The sequence below is a fragment of the Daldinia decipiens genome (assembly GCF_022478715.1).
Source record: "Daldinia decipiens strain CBS 113046 unplaced genomic scaffold F4813scaffold_26, whole genome shotgun sequence".
Lineage (NCBI taxonomy): Eukaryota > Fungi > Ascomycota > Sordariomycetes > Xylariales > Hypoxylaceae > Daldinia > Daldinia decipiens.
The window spans coordinates 424,093-445,857 of NW_026054569.1; the positions used below are offsets into that span (position 1 = coordinate 424,093).

Genomic DNA, 21,765 nt, shown 5'->3' on the forward strand with positions numbered 1-21,765 from the left:
AACAAAAAAAAAGGTTTAAGCTTTGTTAAACCGGAGTTTTTCACATTAAACGTCTTTTAAACAATTTTAATAAATTAAGATAAAGTTAATTTAGTGTCGCATATAATAAGTAATGACATTTTATGACATTACAAGTTACCTTTTGGTCAAGTGGATAATCTGACATTTAGTTACCTAGTGACGCTAGCTCCAACACGAGATTAGATGATTGGGAGAGGAAGATGAGGGAATACAATTTGTCACTGGAGCTGAAAAGACCAATATTCTTGGCAGCAAGCTGAAGGTCTTCACTCCCACAATCTCAATCAGCGTAACTTTTTCATCCAGCTTGTTGGTCGGACCAGTGTAAGATTTGTCAACTTCAGGTGCGTGTTCATAATAAAAGGAAACCCCATGAACCATGGGACGCGCCTTGTTATCCTTCTCAGTTCGGCTCGGGCTGCTTCTCACGACTTCGGCCTCTAAACTCCTTTTCCAGCCCTTTCCCACGCAGGCCGGAGATGGCGCATTTGCAGCCTTACAGCCTATGCCTACCACGGCCCCGGAATATTACGCGTCAACCGAACTGCTAAGGCGCGACGAATACCACATGGGTCATGATACATGCGGATTTGGTGCTCTCGACTGTAAGGGTTGTTCTCTTCAAGTAATGCGCTGTGTGGGAAGCCTAGATAGCTAACTTAATTACGTAGCTGGTATTACTTATACTTGTTACTCAAGTGTCGGAACATGCGAAAATATCGGCGACTACAGGGGGTGTTGTACGGGAGGGTTGAAGACATGTTCGTCGAGTTTTTGGACTAAGTGTGACGATTATGATCCGACGAGTTTCTGCGGCACGAGTTCAAAGACGCGTTGCTGGTATGGAAGCACCTAATTAGACTCTATCGTTCTTCGGACCTAAGTTAACTCCCCATACAATAGTCAATCGGCTCTACCATACTGCATCACCTGGCTATTCTCTGTAAGTATGAAAGAACAAGTTCCTGGACGGTGATAGTCACGTCACGGCCCCCGTAGCTTTTCTCAAGAGGCTAGGTGCTAATTCGATTACCGAAGACGAGTGATTCAACCGTTACAGCATGGGACTGTGATACGCAAAGCAAAACTCGAGTTTTTGAGCTACTAGCCACCCCCTTAAGCCTAATTAGTAGTACGGCATCGTCGACTACGAACGATTTAAGGACCACGTCTTCAACGCACGAGTCTACTAATTCACATGCCGTAGCAACAAGTAGTTCAACCGTTTCATCCTCAGCATCGATAGATATTACTTCCGTGCCATCGAGTAATAGTTCCGGGACCCCTATCGGAGCTATTGTTGGCGGCGTTGTGGGTGGCGTTACTGTTATTGGATTGACTATTGTAGGTATCTTCTTCATCAAGAAGTACCAAAAGGGCGCTCATATAACTGCATCACCGCCGCCAATGCTTTCTGGACCTCGGGAACTTCCCGGCTCTAAAATGTCTTCTCCCTATCCGACTCCTTCCTATGGGAACTACGCTCCCATCTTGCAACACGGTGCTTCGGTACAGCCCGAGTATCAAGCTCCGGTAGCGCAAGCAACGCAAGTTGTCGAGGCACCGTATACCCCCGCCACCGGGACAGGGTACAATCGAGCCGAGTTGGGATAATTGTGTAAGGACTATGCTTTGTAAGACTTATATTATCTAGGTACATGTGATATTATACGCATAGGAGTATGCTATTTATAATGATATGCGGTTAACAGGAGCCGTTATGATGTAGAAAAGTGTAATACGGGCGAAAGTATAACTACCTAGGTACCTGAGACAGGCTCGCTTTTTAGAGACTGTTTAGCGGGACTCTTTATAATGATATAAAATGCACACTCTGCATTTTATATCATTATCTTCCCCGCCTCTGTTCACTAGATATAGGGGTAATTTAGACGGTCATCCCATTCACAACAATTACCTATATATAAATATGAAGGGGCTTAATATTGGCATTCGGTATGAACGGGGGTATGGGTACCCAGGGAACTATCATTTGTTTCAGTTACTGCATATTAGCAAATCTCCTTTTCATAGAGCTTTGGGATTCCCCAATAGCGGAAAGAAGAGCAGTATAATACAAAGGAGGCAATGGAAGGTCAAGGCTATCGAGTTTATGCGATATACCCAAATTATAGGCCTGAGTTTTATCTAGTGTCTACCTATCTATTTATCATTTAGATGAAGCATCAACTAAAATTACGTACCTTAGCGTAACTTCGAACTGAACATCCTCACAGTCTGCTTGCCTGATAGAAATGTATACCTAGCAAAGGTATTCAGGAAGCTATAACCGAGAGTGCAAAAATGTGAAATTACGTATATGGATTAGCTAGGAGATAACTAGAGCATTTAGAAGATACCTATGTTATTCCAATTAGTTACGAATAAAACAAATATCATTCCAGGTTACATCTCTTGGGGCGATGCTGTTTACTACATTCGCTGCAATATATTCTACGTCGATTAGCATTAGGTTATATTTTTTCTTGCAATATACGTAAAGTTAGGCTAGGGGACAAAAGGCGGACGGGTATCGGATCCCGAACATCCCCGTCATTCAACGTGAACAGCACCGTCTGATTACAGACCAACATTATATTCAAAGGGCGACCTAAATACCAGAATGGGAAGACATTCGAGGAAGAGAGAGAAGGCGGTAGTTGACTATAGACACCGTTGGCCGACTCAACAAACGCTATACGAGTCACGAGAACTCCGAGAAGGAGAGGCCAAAGACAAGCCAAAATCACGACGAGTAAAGGCGCTTGAGGCAGTCTCGATTCCCCTATTATGGATAAATATGAAGATTGAATCTTAGCAAGACGGAATTGACGACTATGTAGAAGCAATAGAGGCACGGAAGCAGAAAGGACCGAGCGCGTCGACATTGTCTAACAATCCTAGGATACGAAACTCTACATCCGCGAATATTAAACCCGGTAAAAGTACACACCCCTACGACACTGGCGTTGAAGATACAGCCGCAATAATTAGAGACGGCGGACAACTGACACCCGCGTCTCGTTATACGGAACGAGCTGAGACCTTGAGAGAGCAAACACCACAAGCTCCGGACCAGCTACGAAAGAACAAGAGAGTCAACTCAGCTTCCAGCCTCCGGAATCAGATATTTGCATCTACACCACAGAGAAGGAGCAGATTAACGTGTACCCCGGAATCTCGGGCCAATTTCAAGTGCTCGAAAGAACATAGAACTAAGTTTCGTAGCATTCTTGGAATAACCAAGAATAAAGCGAAGATATCAAATACTAGTTCTTTAGAGGACATATCGACATCTCTAGGCCATCTTTCGACAGAACTAGAGTCCCAAGTAGAAGAGACTCGTCAAGAATCTTGGTGGTCCTTCAAGAGGCGGGCGAGCGCATATAACGGAGATAGAGACACGAACTCCGGCCTAGCAGAGAAATTAATGCCTCGCAACGAAGAGGGCGGAAACAACCTAGAGGAGCTAGTAAATACCCGAAGGGTACGGAATAGTGACACAAATGGTCGCGGAAGCGGTTATATGCGGCATAAGATGATGAAGCCGTCCGAAAGGAACGTCGACCAAGCATACGGTGAAACGGAGAAAACGGAGAAGGGATGTTTATCTCCACGAGCAGACGCGGAACTAGCAAAAATACCGGGGCCATCAAAGCGGCGCCGAAAGAGCCTATCCTCATCCCAGGTTCGTGCGAGCACGGCCGGAACTAGTTCCACACCTAGCAACGTAGCAACGCACAAGTATGTCACCCGAGAAGAATGGAGGCATCAAACTCCGTCCCCTATGATTCCCACTCAGGTTTTACGATTGCTGCTAGGCCCCGGGAAGTCGCCGTCACCGAAAATAGGGACACAACTAGACCGGGAGGACATCGAAACTCGTACATCGGCATCATCTACGGCTATGCTGGGACGACAAAGTCGGGAGGGTCGTGCTTCTGGCAGACAGTCGATGGAGCAGAGGAATAGATCATGGATTCCATTCTGGGTATCGTCTCGGCCGCAGGTAGGACTCCCACGGCACGATAATGCTGACGGGGCGTCAAGACAAGAAGATCTTGCGGAGCCGAGTACGGGAGAGCAGGGGAGAATCACACGCAGGAGATGGAAAAGTGGATAGATTGCCTTATGCTCGGCCGGATCTCATCGAAGTTGTAGGTCTCCTGAGTTGAAGTCCATCGTAGGAGTAGCTCTGTAGGTCAGAACGAGAGCGAGAGCTACGCTTCGTAAAGGCAATAATCATTGTTATATAATATCCTTAGTATATCAAATGCGTAAATAATATATTTATACGATGTTGGACAGAGGAGTAAGATGGTGGTGAAGCTGCAGGCAAGAATGTTGACATACAAGTTTCAGGGTTAATTAACTATCAGATATAGAAACCGGGTTTGGTTCGGTGGTCGGTGGCATCGGAGCATTGCGCCTGTGGATATATATATAAAACCTCGAAATGTGCCTGCATGCTGACGCGATTGAAGCAATCTATCAAGAATCGGGTGGGGTTTGTTTCCAGGCGTCGGCACCGCGAACGGCTAGTAGAACGTAAAACTACATGTACATGTAGGTGGGGTGGAGGGGTCAGCTAGGGCGCTCCTAAAGAAAGTTACCTTTCATAAAGAGGAAAGAGCGAACAAGCTGTAACAATGTAGGTAGGTAGGTTAAATGTTGTTGCTGCTGATAAATCTCGACGACTAAGAACTTGTTAGCGTCAATTTTTATACTTAAGCCTCTCTCGTCTCTCTCTTGGTGTTGATGTTGCTCTTCCTTTTACTCATCCGAAGCTGAATATCATCCTTCTTTCTGTCATATCTATATCACAGTTCTCGCCGCACATCACCTCGTAATCATCTACTCGTTGATACGCATATAAAGATAAATATCTTAGGTACCCATACTGAGAATTCGAGATGGCTTCAAATCTTCCCGGAGACTGCTGCGTTAAGGGTGTCAAGCACGAGTAAGTTACTCCTTTACTTAAACTTTTACACCTGAACATATCTATGTACACATACACCTAGGTATATCTTGCTATTCCTTGGATCCTTATATTAACCTCGTATTTTTATGTAGGGGCACGCCCACAGGTGCAGACATCAAGGTAGGCATACACCAAGCCTACTTGGCTACTCCCGAGCCATCTACGGCCAAAGACGCTGCTATCCTGTTTATCCCCGACGTCATCGGTATCTGGCAGAATAGCAAGCTGATGGCTGATCAATATGCCGCGAACGGCTATCTAACCCTCATCATTGACCCTTTTAAAGGCGATGCCTTATCGCTGAATCGCCCCGAGGGTTTCGATTTCGTATCTTGGCTATCTAAGGGTTCTACTGGCGACAACCCCCACACCAAGGAGGCTGTCGATCCTATTATTGAAGCTGCTATTAAGTATCTCAAGGTTGAGAAGGGGTTCAATAAGCTGGGTGCCGTCGGGTACTGCTTCGGAGCAAAGGTATGTTTAAATTAGTTATTCCGTCTTCTTTCTATACGTTCGAGTCGCTAACGATCACTTATGTAGTACCTCGCCCGTCACTACAAGAACGGCATCCAGGCTGGCTTTATGGCGCACCCGTCCTTTGTTGACGAGGATGAGCTTGCGGGATTCAAGGCACCGCTATCTATCGCGGCTGCTGAGACGGATCAGATCTTCCCAGCCGACAAGCGCCACAGGTCTGAAGAGATCCTAGCTCAGGGCGGATTACCCTACCAGATCAACTTGTACTCGCAGGTAGTCCATGGATTTTCTGTCCGCTGCGACACCAGTAAAAAGGTTGAGCGCTTCGCTAAGGAGCAGGCCTTCCTGCAGGCCGTGACCTGGCTCGATAACTGGCTGCTATGACCGGATAACGAAGAGATATCGACGAAGGGAAGGCTGTGAAGGAACCTCGAGATAATCCAGATATTCCTTGATAGTTATTAACTGATGCTAAATCTTGACTATAATTATATTTCATACCGAAGGTAAACTTGCGAATCATGATTGTGATAGTGTGGGTATATCTAGAAAATACTCAGTTACCCATCAGCATTATCAGTCTTATTCGCGGCTAAAAGTTGAGTCTGCAGGCCTTTTTTTCCTACGTGCATAGCTCTCTCCAGTTCCCGCTCCTCCTCTCGTAGGGCTGCTTTTCCGTGCTCCAGCTGCCTCTTTTGCCTTCGCTTTTCTTCTGCGACAATGCGCTCTCGTTCTTCAAGCGCCTTCTCCCGCTTTCTCCGTTCCTCCTTCGCCTTGCGTGCCGCCTCGCCATCGTTGTCGGCCCCATCATCTGTGGGTAGTTGTCCTAGCGTCTGAATATATGCCTCTATTAAAGGGTCCCGGATCTGCGGGTCCAGGCTGATGTAGCGCAAGTCGGCCAGTATTTGAGCAGGGAGGTTTTCTAGGTGGGTCTTGTTGTTCAACGCACGGAGAGGGATGGTGCGTAAAAGTGTAGCCAGATCTTTCTTAAGAGTGTCTTGGGGTAATTTTAGTCGATTGATATGCTCACGATACCATTTCTCCCGATCGCGATCGTTTAGGTTGGTGTCGCGCATGGGCGCTTCCTTCTTGTACTTGCGCCGAAATTCTGGCCAGTAGAGCTTCGGCGTTGCTTTATGCTGGAGAAATGCCAGGTACGGAATCCGAGGGTCCTTCTTTTCTTCTCTCGCACGCTGCTCTTTGAGAATTTGTATTCGTTCGCGGCTCCACTCTTCCCAGGCATCTTTGCGTGCCTTCATCGTATTAAGCACTGTGTACCGCCCGTCTTCGATGATGCGGCCCTCTTCGATGAGTTTTTCCCATGATGAGTAAGGGTTGATACCATAATCATTTAGTAAATCTTTGAATAGCTCTCTCGCGTCCGTCTCAGATAGGGGGAGACCTTCAGCACCTTCGGGCCACGCGTCCGGGTTGCCGTCGTCGTATTCGCCCGGGTCCAGACCGTACTCATCTCCCATCGCCTGTAACTGATATGCAATATCGGCCTCGTCAAATTCTAGCGGTATGTCTTCGGTAGGCTCTTCCGTACGCTGTCGTTTCGGAGGGCGCTCATTGTGTTTGTCTCCATCTCCCATCGCTTCGCGGGTTTCCTCTTCTTCGCCTTCGTCGTCCGTGACTTCAACCTCTTCATAATCGGAACCTAGTTCTACTTGTTCCCCTATTTCCTCCACCACATCTGTTATAGGGGTTTCTATTTGCGGTTCCGCGGACGGGGATGTAGATGTCTTAGCATCCGCCCCCCCACCTTGCGTGCCTGTAGCCTTCTCTTTAATTCCTCTGATGTCTAGTTCTAGTACCCCCTTCATGACCTTCTCGGGGATTCGCCAATAACTCGCATTTTTGACGGGATTGTATGCAAAGCGCCGACCATACTTGGTGTACACTAGCAACCATGGCTCACAACCCGGTATGGTAACTTTGGATTTTGGCTTGTCCGCCGGCTGAGGGCGGGGACGATCTTTTCCTTCATGATGTCCGCGGTGACCACCACGGCCGCCATGCTGTTGCTGCTGCTGTGCATGACGTTGGTGTGTTGGGTCGTACTGAGCAAGAAAGGCATTGGCGGTCGCGGGATCGGAAAGTTGAGGAACGGTGGAATACTGGAGGAAGTTGGTGTGGGGGTCCTGTAGAGGAGGTGAAGGCTGAAAAATAGAAGTGGAAGTAGGTAGAGGCGACGTGGTTGGACGAGTATATGTGGATTCTTTTGTAGCCGCGTTGTGGTAATAAGTATGGCCCGTAGGAGCTTTGTGCTCCGTCCATCCAGGAAGTAAAGGTGGTGGTGGTGGCTGGTTCGAGAAGGGTTTATATGTTGATTTCAACATATTATAGTGTGAAATATACCTATGATAGATGTAGCTGATAGTGGAGAGCTAACGTAGAGCGGGAAATTCGGTGTCGGAAGAGGTGGCCCTTATAAACATTGACCGATGTAATATTTTGACCAAGTCTTTGCGAAAGAAAATGAAGTTTTAGGCTTAAAGGTCACCGAAGTGAAATGCCTAGGTAATTTGGGGGTTAGTCCCGACAGTGGGGGCTGAGACACCGCTAGCATTAGGTACCCATGTACCTTGTAGGCGCCTAAAATATGTACATGCCTAACCTAGGTACGTACATTAGGTAATCTCGAATGCGCTAATCGTCATCTTCTGATCTCGCACCTTAATCTGGCACGCAACCTCCAACTTTCATCTTTTCTTAACGTCTTATAATACATACATGTTATAAACAACAATACATAATTAGTTCCTATTCCCTAATCTGTTTCAATTTATTGTGAACAGGTAGTTACTCATTCTGTTGCTTCTCCGTAGGCATCTCCTTTGTATTGGTCGTTACCTGGAAATGCTGTGGAGTATTTTTAAATCTATACGTGGACGGTGACTTGCTGCTATTGCAATCATGACGCCGCGGAACGACTCTTTGCAGCAAGGAGGAATCTTAGGATCGGTAGCTAAGTTCTGGACTGTATGGTGATGGTCTTTTTTATTCCTTTATACCTACCTAACCTATCAGAACCTAAAGCAAGTCTAACTAATTTTCAAGCATTCATATGCACCCGACTATGTAGGATTTGCCGGCCTGTTGACGGCCTACCTCTTGATTCAATTTCTCGTCGAACCTTTCCATCGCATGTTCTATATCAATAACTTAAATATCTCATTCCCTCACGCCGAAGTCGAGCGGGTTCCAGTCTGGTTAAACTTTGTTTACGCTCTGTTCGTTCCTCTCGGATTTCTACTACTATACAATAGCTTCGCCCGAGCCTCGTTCCATAAGCATCACAGCACTATTCTTGGTCTTGCTATCGCCCTCATCCTCAGTTCGTTCCTCACCGACATTGTAAAGAACACCGTTGGACGTCCTAGGCCGGACCTAATCGCCAGATGCAAGCCTGTCGCCGGCACCAAACCTAACGTCTTGGTGACTATCGATGTGTGTACCGAGACGAATCACCATACTCTCCACGACGGCTGGCGGTCTTTCCCCTCGGGGCACTCTAGCTTCTCCTTTAGCGGTCTCGGATACTTAGCTTGCTTTTTTAGCTGGCCAATTGAGGATATTCCGCGATAGGAAGGATCTTGGCCGTTCGTTGATTTGCCTCGCGCCCCTGGTTGGAGCGGCTATGATAGCCATCAGTCGGTGTCAGGACTATCGCCACGACGTATATGACGTCTGTGTGGGATCAGCGCTAGGGTTTACAGTCGGGTTTTTTAGTTATCGGAGGTATTGGCCGCGTTTAAGTAGCCGTGAGTGCGATGAGCCATACCCGGCGCCTGGTACCGAGGTCAAAGATGGGGAAGGCTGGAGAAGAATCCGAGATGAAGAAGAAGGCGGGTTAATCATAGGAAGAAATACTGGGTATGAGATGGTCAACTTGATAGGAACTCCTGGCTAACATATATTTATTAGATAAACGAATCGCGGGGACTCCGAGTTAAAAAACCACGGAGTACGTATATTGTGATATGCCTGAACTATTATTCGATATATGTTCTACTATTCCTAGAGTGGCATCTGCGTAGGATTCAGTTGGATGGCCCTATGGTTATATTTATCTACTTGTAATGAGACCACCGAGGAGGATCTGGTCAAAGTCCATCATATATATCTGGCCGATTGATAGTTGATCTTGTCCTAGAGCTTAATCTATAGGTTGATTTCTAGGATGTGAGATGGTGATGAGGCCTAATGTAAATTCTATACATATTTGACATGGATACCTACAGAATTAGTAGCCCCTGAGGCTAGAGATGTTGGTTAGGATACGGGTAAGCTCCATGATATCTCAACTGCTTCCCTTGTTTAAAAAATGTGATCAAGTATTTTTATTTGTAGGGTCTTGCTGATATTGCGAATTTACTTTTTCTTGACCGGGAGGGTTTTTTTTTCCTCGTCTCTAATTTCCCTATCTTCCCCAGGAAATTCCCTATACGTAGATATTTATCAGTGGTATAATAACCCCACTATATGTACCAGCCACCAGGCAACCCCACCCCCAAAATCTGTCACTTTTTTTTACGCGTGAACAATTTCTAGTCGATACTCGGTACTTAGATAGTGCCTGTTAGTGCTTGGGCCTGTTTAGGCAGGTTGCCCTAACAACGTCTATTATCTTAAGGAGGTAGCCTCAAGTCAACTTCATAACTAATACACCTACTCGATCAAAGTGTTAATTTTCTCTCTCTTTTCCTCGCACACTTTCTCCATTCTTTCTCCTTCTTACTATCACCAACACCAGTGTATCATTCCCTCTCTTTTCCCCTACAATATCTAAAATCCTTATCCTATTTAATACTTTTAGTACTTGATAAAGTGGTCGTTTCTAGAGCTTGCACTGTTTGAGTATCACCGATTCTTGGCAGTCGCATCTATTTCTATTCCTACCCCAGGTTTCCAGATTTGGTAACTCGACTCTTTACCACCTTGGGTGTTAGGTAATATAATATTGTGCTCCGTTATATATCTGTTCGGCGATCTGTTCAGGCTTGATTTCTAATAACCACTGCCATATAATTACCACCACAGGTACTGTCTCTCCCGACTCTCCGCCACATAAATTCCATTTGTTTGTTAAGCTAGTTATCTTTTATATCAAAATTTCTTCTAACTATAGTCTAGAATGCCGCGACATAATGGCGGTGTCAAGCACGAACGTGGTGGCTCACCGGTGCCAAGTGTGAGATCAGGGACCATGGGGCCACCCTCTCCAAATCCTCTCAAGCGGAAAGTCCCTCCCAGTGAGAGTCATCATTCCATGGCCCGAACGTTCAATCGCTCACATGCTCGTGAGTAACTCCACACCCCTTGCCTATTTGATCGTTTCCATCGTTGCTAAATCTTCTTCACCCTATAGCTAGTGCCGAAACTCATCAGCGAAGAGATGATGAGACTGAGCCCATGTTCATGGAAATGAGGTACCGGCGGGACAGCCTCAGAAGCGGCCAGCAGGGCTCTCCAGTATCACAGAACGCCGATGCCAGCTTTCTCCAGCAGAGTTTCTCCCATCCTACCTTTGCCGATATTGGACTCAGACAGAAAGCTTGTAATGATACATTAGGAGACCTTCAGACGCTCGGCGTGTCTCGTAAGTCGTATTCCCTCCAGGTTTCTGGCAGCCTACGTTGCGTTGTTAGGGATAAACCAAGCAATGGCCCACTCACGGCTGAGGCGTGCTTGCTAATCATGTGCTTCTAGACGTTGCCCCCCTTCCTGAGCTTGTTCTTGTTGGCGACCAATCATCTGGCAAGTCCAGTCTGATGTCCGGTCTAGCTCGTATAAACCTCCCGAGGAGTGCTGGCGTGTGCACGCGTTGCCCTCTTCATATTCGCTTGATCAGTAGCAAGACAGATCATTGGTCATGCACTGTCTCTCTACAACAGGATTATGATTTCCAGCCACACCCTGATCGTAAACCGGAGCTGTCAGACGTTACCGTGGCAAAGCCATTCCCTCCCTGGGTTAAGAGTAACCACCGGGATATCAAACCGTTCAAGACTATCTTTAACCCCTCCGAGATTGAAGAGGTTCTTCGCTGGGCCCAGATTGCAATATTAAATCACAATCGCAACTTTGAGATTTTTGTCCCTGGTGAAGGCGCTTTTGCTAAAGAAACGCCCCTTGATGGTGAGTCGATGGCCACTTCATGTTATAGGCAACTCAATGCTTTATACTAAACGACACCCTTACATCTTCCGTCTTGAGTTTTCGTTTTCAATTCCACGTTTATGTCAGGCTTGAGACTAACTGATTTTTCCTCCAGTTGCGGCTCGGGAGACAGATGCCCAATTCTCTCCGAATATCGTAGCCTTAGAGATGAGAGGGCCTGGGCTTCCAGATCTAAGTTTCTACGACCTACCTGGCGTCTTCCAATCACCAGAAAAAGAAGAGGATATGTACGTGGTGAAAGTCGTGGAGAATTTGACACTTGACTATATCAAACGACCCAGGGCAATTATTATGTGGGCTCTTCCGATGAACGTTGATGTGGAAAATTCCATCTCTTTAAGCATCATCCGCAGGGCCAAAGCGACCGGCCGAACCATCGGTGTTATGACAAAGGCAGACCAACTTCCCCCCCAGAACATTTCCAACTGGTTATCTATGTTCCAAAATGACAAACAACTCGTTGGGCATGGTTTTTTTGCTACATCACGTCCGCCGGATCAAGCGCTAGAGAACGCAGCAAAATGGGAAGAACTCTTCTTCAATCGCGAGATCAGCGGTATTCAATGGCCCACCGAATTTGCAGAGTTTAAAGACCGCTGTGGTGTCGAGGTCCTACTAAGGGTAAGTGGCTACACTCGTAGGGGTTTCGGTTTGCCTAGCTACTACTGTACCCCCGGTGAATCTTACGAACTGCTTGAGTATATGGGAAGCTAACTGATAGTTTGTTGTAGTACCTATCCTCTAAGCTGGGGGAAGCCTTTACTGAGAGTCTTCCGTCGATCAAGAATACCGTTTTCACCCGTCTCAAGGTGGTCGAGAGCGAATTAGCTGCCCTGCCCGAACTTCCCCCCAATGTAGAATACGAGGTGAAGAAGAGCTTATTTGATTTTCTCCAGCAGATGAAAACCGCCATGAAGAACACTGCGTTTTCGTCTGAATGGAATGCATTGAACAGCCAATTTCAAGAATGCATATTCAGAATAAAACCAACCTGCACAGTCAAAGATTCAGAGCTTCAAACAATCGATATTTCTGGACCTGATTCAGAACCTACCACGCCGACACCACAAAGATTTCGGCCTACTGATTCAACTATGCGAAACCTCACAACCCCTAGCAGGCGACAGCGCCAAGAAGGTACCGGTACCCCTGTAAAGAATGAAGACATTACGATGGGAATGTCACGCACATCATCCGTGATCGGCGGTCCAGGGGCTGGTGTGTCGGACCCATTTACCAAGTATTCCAACCTTGGTCGATTTGCAATGGACATCAAGGATATCCGCAGTGAGATTCTGTCAAAGAAACGGCCTGGCATGCCGCGAGACTTGGTCCCCGACGAAGTTCGCGAGAATTTATGCTTGAAAGCGGTCAGAAAGTGGGAAGCGCCACTGGAAACCTATATCAATAAGACAGCGGAACTGCTAAAGAGAACCGCCAATGCCGCCCTCGAAAGCTCTCTAGAGTCATTGCGCAGCCGCTTAATCTTCAAAGACTGCAGGAAGTATTTGAGTGAATTCATTGACAAGACAGTCGCTAGCCAAAGGGCACGCCTAGAGGAAATATTCGGATCCGAAACGTATCAACTTTACATGATGAACGACGATGCGTTCCATCGTTATAAAGCACAGGAGATGGAACAACTTACACGCATGCGAGGCATTTTACGTCTAAAGGCCTTGACTCTGATCGACTGGAATTATAAAGTTAATAAATTGGAAAGGATGTCGGAGGAGGAAAAGACCAAGGAAAGGAAAATGCTTGATGCCAACCTCCACAAGGCTGGGAAGGACCCCTACGATACTGAAATTGAGGTGGCCGGTTTTGTTCGTGGGTATTACATGAGTACGACTTCTCAGTGGCGATTCTAACCCGATTCTTCTTGCTAATCATTTTATATGGGTAGTGGCCGCAGCGCGGTTCGTAGAGGGTGTGACGATGAATGTCAATTCCAACCTCTTCCGCACATATCGAGAAAGCCAGCTCGATGAGTTCTTGAACGCCAAATTTTATATCTTCAGCCAATCTGGTAAGACAACCCCCTCATAGATAAATCTAGCAGATGAAGTTGGTAAACAATGCTAACAATAGCTCACCAATTGGCAGAGCCGGGTCTTTATGAGAGGTTAATGGAGGAAGACGCGAACACTGCCAAAAGGCGGGAACAACTTAAAGGAGAAATGGATAAGTTGGTGAGGGCCATGCATAGCATCAATAACCTCGAGAGGTCCTCCAACGATACCGGCCTCAGGCCCACATATGTAAATTCCATCTCCGATAGTGAGATGGATGATGTTGTGTAGTGGTGGACATGGATGACTTACATTAGGGGATACAGTTGTTTTATGCTAGCGGAAATCTTGTCAGTCCGTTATTGTCCTTGCTTTCTGATTTCGGTCAAAATCTATTAAACAGATGTACGACTGATGCCGGTTACAGTTCTGTGACTGGATATTATTGCAGATTTTTAAAGAATAGAGTGATAAGGCGAATTGTAACTAGGATTCCCAGGATAGCTTACTTGGTTGCTGGTGTGTATTGATTTTAGAAGCCTAACAATGAAACTAATAAAAAGAGTGACATGCTAGCAACTCAAGCTTAGCATTCGAAATGAGTTTGGGGTCGACACCTTTTGAGATTGGATGTAGGTAAACGAACTACGCCTGCTGCGTATTAACACATAATCCGAGCATATATATAATAGGTAACAGCTAACAATAAGATACCCCTGGTTAAACCGAACTAAACTAACGGATGAGTTATAACACGCGGTGAAAGTAATAGCAATAATGAATAGGTAGCCAAGAAAAATAGCAAACTTCTTTATTCTTTAGGAACTACCTTAACTACATAAAAGATGTAACTGAATACATAATACATAGGTATGTAGGTAGGTACCTGTTTGGTTGACCAGAATGCTCTAACCTACCTAAGGTTCCTCGTTCCGTTGCCGAGCTTCCCCCTTAGGAAGACTCGTTATGTTTCATTCCGACTTTTGCCAAATAACCAGCCGGTCCTTTTCTGGCCCACCGCCAACTATGGTTAGGTACCTACTACAATGCGCCGGAAAGACATGCCATACATCCAATAGCAGTCGAGCTGCTGACTAGGTTCTCGACTCGTACATATGCGGTGGAAGTTATATTGCCGAAGCTTCCATTTTATGCTATGTGTTTGAAGCGTCCTGTATGTTCGATGCTTTCTTTTAAATCTAGACGGCTTGAGCAGGGCCTTGTATTCCCCCAGACCCGGATAGGTAAAGTGTCATTTAAAGGCGATCGAACGATCTGCCGGAGGGATAGGCAACAGGATTGGTCCGGCGCTATCACTTATTATCCTAGCTCGTTGCCCACGTTCCATTAGGGATCATCGCTGTCACGCATAACATATAACCTGGGGAAGCGGGTCTTTTGCTGCCATGCAGATTTCTTTTATGTCACCTATTGGGTTGTTTCACTTTAGTTGACATATAGTACTCAACAACCAATGACAGTAGGGTTGAAATATCTAGATACATCACTAGAGTAGACGTCCTTATATGCAATACTTGGGACGGTCAAATTAAAAGGATAAGCGCACTAGAGCTGGTTCTCCGTCTTGTACTCGAATCCCGAGTAACCTACGTATCGTCGGGATAGGAAAATCGAAAGTAAACTCCGCATCAACTAACTACTACATACTTTCCGAAAACGTCAACTCGGAGCCTCAAATTTACCATAAGACTCTTCTTTGAGGCATATGGAGGTGAGTATCACGACTAGATCGTAGCCGGGCTGTCGGTTTGATAGGCCGCTAGTTTGTCGGATCCTGGTCGAGTGGCCTCCCTAACTACTACCCTCTGCGATCCTCTCTACATTATCCCCGCATTATCGTAACGGCAACGATATACCTAGCACCAGGGTTAGGGTAGGATGATAAGAGTTGATTTTCATGCTGGTCTATATGTCTTCTTCCATGAAGGACATAGACAGACGCTGCGTTATTATGCTTTTAATTGCCAACCCCGGCCTCTCCCTACAGATAGAGTACTTGAATAGCACCATATCCTTCCCCGTGTCGTGCGTGGGTGTCTCCCCTAATGTCTAGACCTCTACTTGCCCTCTGAGGTTGAGGCACGAACCTGAATGATACTATACGTCGATAACCCACACATAAGAACGCGAATCTACTGGAATCAGAATGGCTCGCTCTCGCCAGCCCGCAGCCAAGGGTCATGAAGAGGAACACGAGCAATTGGCGCGTAGGGAAGGGCCCGTATTCGAATATGTATATTGGACAAAGGAGCCACATCTCCGAAAGCTTTATGCGTTGGCGTGTGTTTTAATGATAGCCTCAGCGACTACTGGATACGATGGGTAAGGCAAAGATAGAATGCCGAAAGTAGTGTCTCGCCGGATGTCTGGCTGACAAGTCACACATAGAATGTTAGTCAATACGTCTCAACAGATTGACCGATGGAAGCAATATTTTCCAAAGACGCAGGTCGGGCCGAGTAATCCTCAGGAGGTAGCCGACAGCTGGTTAGGACTCCTCGTAAATATGTTCAACATCGGGAGCATCTTGAGTTTCTTCCTCACGTATGGCCTCTATCACGTGTCTGGCTCTGATACATGATATTAACATATACCTTAGGCCATATATTGCCGACAATTGGGGCCGGAAGACGTCGATAGCCATTGGATGTGTCTTTATGATAATAGGAGGTTGTATATCTGCGTTTTGTAACGGATACGAGAGTAAGTGTGAAAACAGAGAAATTTCCAACATGAACCTGAACTTATTAACATACAACCTAGCGTTCATTACCGGCCGGTTGATTCTCGGCTTCGGCAACAGTTTATCGCAAATGGCCTCTCCCCTGCTGCTCACCGAGATCTGTCATCCTCAGCATCGTGGACCTGTCACTGCCGTCTACAACTGCTTGTGGAATCTAGGCGCTCTTCTGGTTGCCTGGGTCGGTTGGGGCACCGCGCAGATCCGTAACGATTGGAGTTGGAGGTCGATAACCCTGATCCAAATCCTGCCCTCATTGATCCAAATTATTTTCATCTATTGGATCCCTGAGTCGCCGCGGTATCTCATGGCGAAGGACCGGCACGAAGAGGCGCTCGATATCTTAGCTGAATACCACGCTGGCGGCGATAAGAATGATGTTCTAGTCCAGTTTGAGTTCCGCGAGATTAAAGAGACAATGCGAATGGAGAAACAAGTCGCCCGCGCTGCCGGTTATCTCGACTTTTTACGCACCAGAGGTAACCTATGGCGGTTAGCCATCCTCGTCTCCCTAGGCGTCATCTCCCAGTACAGCGGAAATGCGCTCTTTTCTAATTATATGGACACAGTCTACGAGGGGGCTGGAATTAGAGTCCAAGATCAAAAGCTTGCTGTAAGAAACATTATCTCAAGGCCGCAGTCCGATGTTCATTCTTGCATGCTGACACTCCCCTCTAGTTAAGCGGCGGCAAGACGATTCTTGACCTCATAGTGACAATATTAGCCGCCTTGAATGTTGATAGGTTCGGGCGACGGCCTCTATTTTTAATTTCTACGTCGGGCATGGTAGTCTCGTTCGTGAGCTGGACCATCTGTGGTGCTATTTACGAGAATTCAAATATGACCAACGCCGCTTCTGGGTATGCGCAGCTGGTATTTATCTGGTTGTTCGGCATATTTTACGATATCGGCTTCTCAGGCCTGTTAATAGCCTACGCGCTCGAAGTCCTACCTTTTAAGCTACGTGCTAAGGGAATGATGATCATGAATATTACAGTGCAGGCTATCCTCGCATTGAGTAACCAGACCAACAAGATCGCCTGGAATAAGTTCCCAAAGCACTGGAACTTTATGCTTTTCTATACTGTAAGTTTATTCTTCCCATTGCCTATCCCACGTATATTCCTATTTATATCAACGAGACCCTTTACTAATATATGACTCTTGCGTAGCTCTGGGATTTCTGCCAGCTGGCTTTCGTTTATTTCTTTTACGTTGAGACGAAAGGACCCACGCTGGAAGAGATCGCATGGATCTTCGATGGCGCAGATGCAGTCGCTAACATTGACATCCGACAAGTTGAGAAGGAAATGCATGAGATCGAGCGAGAACAAAGCATCGATTCGAGAGCTATATCGTCGAGAGGAAAGGGAACTGTTTAACCCGGTAGCCTTTCGTCTTGAGATTAGGGTCGAGGCGTTGACGATTGAATGAATTAATGATCATAGCGCAGTGATCAGGGTTACATATTAACTATTCTGTCGAGGTGAGGAGATACTCAAAAAGGAGAGAAGGGGAAATCGGAGGGTGAACTTGGTATACATGATCATAATTTGAGGAAGATGAGCTGACAATCATGCTTCATGCTTAGCATGCACTATCATTCTATATCACCTGTCAAGGCTAGTAACTAATACAATATACCACAGTGCTACTATCCATCATGCAACTCGACCTCAGCTTAGTCTAAATGGTATCAACATGTACCCAAGATATGATTGGTAAACATCGTTTTTTAAGACGAGATACGCTCGCTGTGCAGTATAATACTCCAGTGCCTCATTGATCTCATTGATCTCATTGATTCAGCGTTTCATCTCTTCAATGATCCGAGAAGCACCGGCAAAATTGAGTTCTTCCAACGTCTCTTCCCATACCCTCTCTCTTATTTCCCGGCCTTCTTTTGTGTATACGACCTTAGGATACCTACTTCAGTTAGTTAAAGTGTCTTATTGTAATGACGTATTGTTGAGATACACATACGGTCGGATACCCCAATCACTGACGTAGCTTCCATGACTCTCTTTACCCTTTGTGACGACACCGTCAACTACGGCGCTAGCGCCATTCTCTACCGTTCTTCCGTTTAGATTTTGGAAGATCCAGAATGTCAGTGCAGATATAAAGGATTTTACGGCTCCGTCTCCAAACTGCGTGCCTCTACAGAAACCCGGATTGGATGCGTTGACGATGATGTCGTCGGCTTTGATGTGCTCCCCTAGCTTAGAGATGAAATATAGTTGCAATAGCTTACTCCTTGGATAAGACCGCATCGACTTGAACTCCTCGGGGATGTCGAACTGGGGCAGCACCGGTCCCGCCTCGAGCGGATCCGCCCAATATGAAGTATCTGACGTGACGATTGAAAGCCGGGGAGGGAAGGAACTGCTCGACGACAGTTTCTTTGACTTAAGGACCGGCAACAGTAAGATGGCAAGCAGAATGGTTGAAAGGTAGTTTACCTGGAAGGTCTTCTCGTGGCCCGTAGCCTCGACAACTGTGAAATTATCGCATCGTAAACCGGCGTTTAATATGGCAATGTCGATACGCGGAAGTGTCTCGCACTTCTTTGCAAATGCTGTGATAGAACCGTACGACTCCATATCGACAAGCCAGACCGAGATGGTTGAATATAGGAACTCCTTCCGGAGCTTGTCTGCAGCCGCGTTACCACGTGCCTGCGACCTCACACCCATGACAAGGTGCGCAAGACCGAGTTGGAGTAGCTGTCGCGCAGCTTCAAATCCGAGACCAGAGTTGGAGCCGGTCACAATGGCCGTTTGACCCGAGATGGTTGTTCCCTTGGGGATTGGTTTCCGGTGGATTAGCCATTGACGATAGAGAAAGCCGATGAAGTGACCCTCAAACGTAGCCTCGCTCTCTAGATGTTGAGACATAGTTGAATTATAGATGAGATTCTAGTGTATAAAGATGTATAAGTCTAGCAGTCATGGAGCTCAGATGAATAGTGATCGGTAAATTCGTTTGACGAGACATTACATTCTCCATGCTCGGATAAATATCCTGTACCTTCCATCTACTTACCTATATAGTATTATACAGCTGTTGTCATCCAACCTTCGGATAGTGCTTCTAAGGTTGTCTAGATCATAAGTGGCTTGCTTGCATGACGCGACTAAGCGGGAGAGTCGGTCTTTCGGAGACCGTCGAGCCCCAGATTATTATTTCCTGTATGGGCATCGTTCCAAAGATATATCCATAAATGTCTTAATCGAAACTACGACAGGACTACCCCACGACGATGCAGATGAACGGGATTGGGCAAATAGCTTTGTCATCAAGCACTTCAACTTGTAAGTCTGATGGATCTCGAAATACTCGCGTAGGGGCGGAATTATTGACATGTCAGACACCGAAACTTCCTGCAGCTAAACAATGAATCCCGGGACATAACGTCGCTCGGGACCGACGTCTTAAACCCATCTCTTATATCCATCTTTTGTCTATCGTCTTATTTAAAGGGACAAGACGGATGAGTTAACTCTAGGTTAGGTAGTTTATCTCTTAAAATACAAATTTGGTACAGTTTCTACTCTACAAGTGTAATGATGTAGACGGACTGCAATTTGTTTATCCTTTCATGAGACATCAGTAATATATAATCACTACTGCTTTTTATGGCAATTTCGTACTTCGGAAGATAGTAGGTCCCCGACGCTCCGAGGGGACTTATACTAGGTACTTGAGAGGTAGGTATTTCTTTTAAATTTGTAACTTTTTATGTAAACAAGCTAGATTAACTAACAAGAATCTATGCAAAGGAGAGGATGTATCTTCAGAAGCCAATACTTGTCTTAGGTAGGCCCTTTTGTCTAGGCCCTCTTGTCTAGGCCCTCTTGTCCAGCTCAGCGCCCATGCGCTTGAAACACTGTGGTAATAGCCTTCTGTAGAGGCGGGGGAGGCGCTGCAGTCAATTCGTCGATGTTAAGATCCGGATCTCCCTTCTGCATTGCATTTCTATACCCATCTCGTGCAGCTACGTGCTTCAGGTAGGCTAGGATGTTTGGATAATCACTAAGATCGTACTTTATGAAGCAACGCATCGTCGTAAGGCTAGTCACGTTCATGATGTCAGCCGCAGTAAACCCCTCGCCCGCGAGCCAGGGTACCTCAGATAGACGCTGATCCATAAACCCAAGAATCTGCTTCCGCCTAGCGTCGCTTCGTTTTACGACCTCGTTATCCTCCCCTAGCCCTGTCCGGGATAGTGACAAAGCCAATAATAGCGCAGGCTGCAAGGTGCCATTCGCGAAATCTAGACATATCGTCAGCCGCAAGCACATAGGTGGTAGCTTTCGTACAGATAGGACAAAGCAATTATCTTACGAAACCAGTATAAATACTCGGCGAAGCCTTTTTGTCCCGGCGTAGCGACGAGTTTCCCATCTCCCCGAGTCTGCAATATGTATTCAATACAAGCGCCAGACTCGGCTAGTTTGATGCTCCCGTGTTCGACCACAGGAGCCGACCCGATGGGGTGCAGGGCCTTGTACTCCGGTGGGGCCCAAATAGGTGATCGATCGTACTTCTTAAGTTCGTAGTCGATGCCAAGCTCTTCGCAGAGCCAGACGACTCTATCAGATTGCGAAACGCCGAGATGGTGAACTATGAGAGCCATTTTGACAGAGGCCGCGGTAGTCACAGTGTACTTGAGCTATAGCAAAATAGTAAACAAGATATTGTTATAAGGTGCATCAACCTCCTAGCATTATTACGTTAATGAGTCATGAGAGGGGTAGATTGGTAATTAATTCGCCCCTAACACCGGTAGGCTTCTCTTATATACGTAACCTCGAATCCAGCCTATCGACTAGCTAAGAACTAAAGCATCTATCGTAATCGGCATCTACAAAACAGTCTTAGAAGCGCGTTGGTGGCGCGGGTGATACTATCTTAGACAAGCTAGCCTTGAAGATCTCGCAGGGTAGCTACCTACATAGTGTATGTAGTAACACTAGTATGTATTATATTAACCTTTGTCCAAAAGCAGCCGGTCATATCAGTATAGCAATTTTTATTAAAGAGAGCCGACTATTGAATAGCTTCTTTTTCTTCTTAAAGGTATGCAAGGATCACAACGTTCGTCTGAACCTAACCTTTAACACAATTAGCAACGTGTGCTTAGACCTTCTTGAGTGAAGTCTATCTGGAGGCACGAACTAGATAGTCTATTATTGAAAGGATACTTGATAGGTATCAAACTTAAACCTATCAACAGACGCATGTACATATATGGGCAAAGGAACAATAGGAGACTCGATAAGTTGAGGATTCTGCATTTCTATCAAGATTGTTGTCACCTA

General features: G+C 46.2%; 9 protein-coding genes across 9 annotated transcripts; 6 read left to right on the top strand and 3 right to left on the bottom strand.

The window, feature by feature from the left end:
* Nucleotides 1-93: 93 nt before the first annotated feature.
* Nucleotides 94-2,299, top strand: F4813DRAFT_365958 (uncharacterized protein). The gene is made up of 4 exons (XM_049243980.1): nucleotides 94-626; nucleotides 693-861; nucleotides 925-964; nucleotides 1,060-2,299. The coding sequence occupies exons 1-4, from the start codon at nucleotides 401-403 to the stop codon at nucleotides 1,633-1,635; spliced, it is 1,011 nt and encodes a 336-aa protein (XP_049097945.1). The 5' UTR covers nucleotides 94-400; the 3' UTR covers nucleotides 1,636-2,299.
* Nucleotides 1,952-4,144, top strand: F4813DRAFT_381813 (uncharacterized protein; the record flags this gene model as incomplete). The annotated part of the gene is made up of 3 exons (XM_049245722.1): nucleotides 1,952-1,977; nucleotides 2,926-3,293; nucleotides 3,324-4,144. The coding sequence occupies 3 exons, from the start codon at nucleotides 1,952-1,954 to the stop codon at nucleotides 4,142-4,144; spliced, it is 1,215 nt and encodes a 404-aa protein (XP_049097946.1).
* Nucleotides 4,145-4,471: 327 nt separating this feature from the next.
* On the top strand, nucleotides 4,472-5,954 carry F4813DRAFT_151011 (dienelactone hydrolase). The gene is made up of 4 exons (XM_049238952.1): nucleotides 4,472-4,672; nucleotides 4,913-4,984; nucleotides 5,098-5,479; nucleotides 5,546-5,954. Exons 2-4 carry the CDS (start codon nucleotides 4,935-4,937, stop codon nucleotides 5,864-5,866), a joined length of 753 nt encoding a protein of 250 aa, XP_049097947.1. The 5' UTR covers nucleotides 4,472-4,672; nucleotides 4,913-4,934; the 3' UTR covers nucleotides 5,867-5,954.
* On the bottom strand, nucleotides 5,769-7,969 carry F4813DRAFT_151028 (uncharacterized protein). Its single transcript, XM_049238953.1, has one exon. It carries the CDS (start codon nucleotides 7,822-7,824, stop codon nucleotides 6,043-6,045), a length of 1,782 nt encoding a protein of 593 aa, XP_049097948.1. The 5' UTR covers nucleotides 7,825-7,969; the 3' UTR covers nucleotides 5,769-6,042.
* Nucleotides 7,970-8,401: 432 nt separating this feature from the next.
* On the top strand, nucleotides 8,402-9,398 carry F4813DRAFT_381816 (acid phosphatase/Vanadium-dependent haloperoxidase; the record flags this gene model as incomplete). The annotated part of the gene is made up of 3 exons (XM_049245723.1): nucleotides 8,402-8,467; nucleotides 8,546-8,979; nucleotides 9,059-9,398. The coding sequence occupies 3 exons, from the start codon at nucleotides 8,402-8,404 to the stop codon at nucleotides 9,396-9,398; spliced, it is 840 nt and encodes a 279-aa protein (XP_049097949.1).
* Nucleotides 9,399-10,158: 760 nt separating this feature from the next.
* F4813DRAFT_365968 (P-loop containing nucleoside triphosphate hydrolase protein) lies at nucleotides 10,159-14,399 on the top strand. Its single transcript, XM_049243981.1, has 8 exons — nucleotides 10,159-10,528; nucleotides 10,622-10,788; nucleotides 10,857-11,087; nucleotides 11,198-11,626; nucleotides 11,763-12,289; nucleotides 12,400-13,513; nucleotides 13,575-13,697; nucleotides 13,775-14,399. Exons 2-8 carry the CDS (start codon nucleotides 10,623-10,625, stop codon nucleotides 13,969-13,971), a joined length of 2,787 nt encoding a protein of 928 aa, XP_049097950.1. The 5' UTR covers nucleotides 10,159-10,528; nucleotide 10,622; the 3' UTR covers nucleotides 13,972-14,399.
* Nucleotides 14,400-15,240: 841 nt separating this feature from the next.
* F4813DRAFT_365969 (sugar transporter-like protein) lies at nucleotides 15,241-18,014 on the top strand. Its single transcript, XM_049243982.1, has 6 exons — nucleotides 15,241-16,023; nucleotides 16,090-16,245; nucleotides 16,301-16,404; nucleotides 16,465-17,054; nucleotides 17,120-17,527; nucleotides 17,614-18,014. Exons 1-6 carry the CDS (start codon nucleotides 15,848-15,850, stop codon nucleotides 17,821-17,823), a joined length of 1,644 nt encoding a protein of 547 aa, XP_049097951.1. The 5' UTR covers nucleotides 15,241-15,847; the 3' UTR covers nucleotides 17,824-18,014.
* On the bottom strand, nucleotides 18,015-19,783 carry F4813DRAFT_365971 (NAD(P)-binding protein). Its single transcript, XM_049243984.1, has 2 exons — nucleotides 18,425-19,783; nucleotides 18,015-18,367 (listed from the first exon to the last, which is right to left on the bottom strand). Exons 1-2 carry the CDS (start codon nucleotides 19,336-19,338, stop codon nucleotides 18,247-18,249), a joined length of 1,035 nt encoding a protein of 344 aa, XP_049097952.1. The 5' UTR covers nucleotides 19,339-19,783; the 3' UTR covers nucleotides 18,015-18,246.
* Nucleotides 19,784-19,872: 89 nt separating this feature from the next.
* Nucleotides 19,873-21,762, bottom strand: F4813DRAFT_365975 (glutathione S-transferase). Its single transcript, XM_049243985.1, has 2 exons — nucleotides 20,789-21,762; nucleotides 19,873-20,717 (listed from the first exon to the last, which is right to left on the bottom strand). Exons 1-2 carry the CDS (start codon nucleotides 21,078-21,080, stop codon nucleotides 20,308-20,310), a joined length of 702 nt encoding a protein of 233 aa, XP_049097953.1. The 5' UTR covers nucleotides 21,081-21,762; the 3' UTR covers nucleotides 19,873-20,307.
* Between the last annotated feature and the right edge of the window lie 3 nt (nucleotides 21,763-21,765).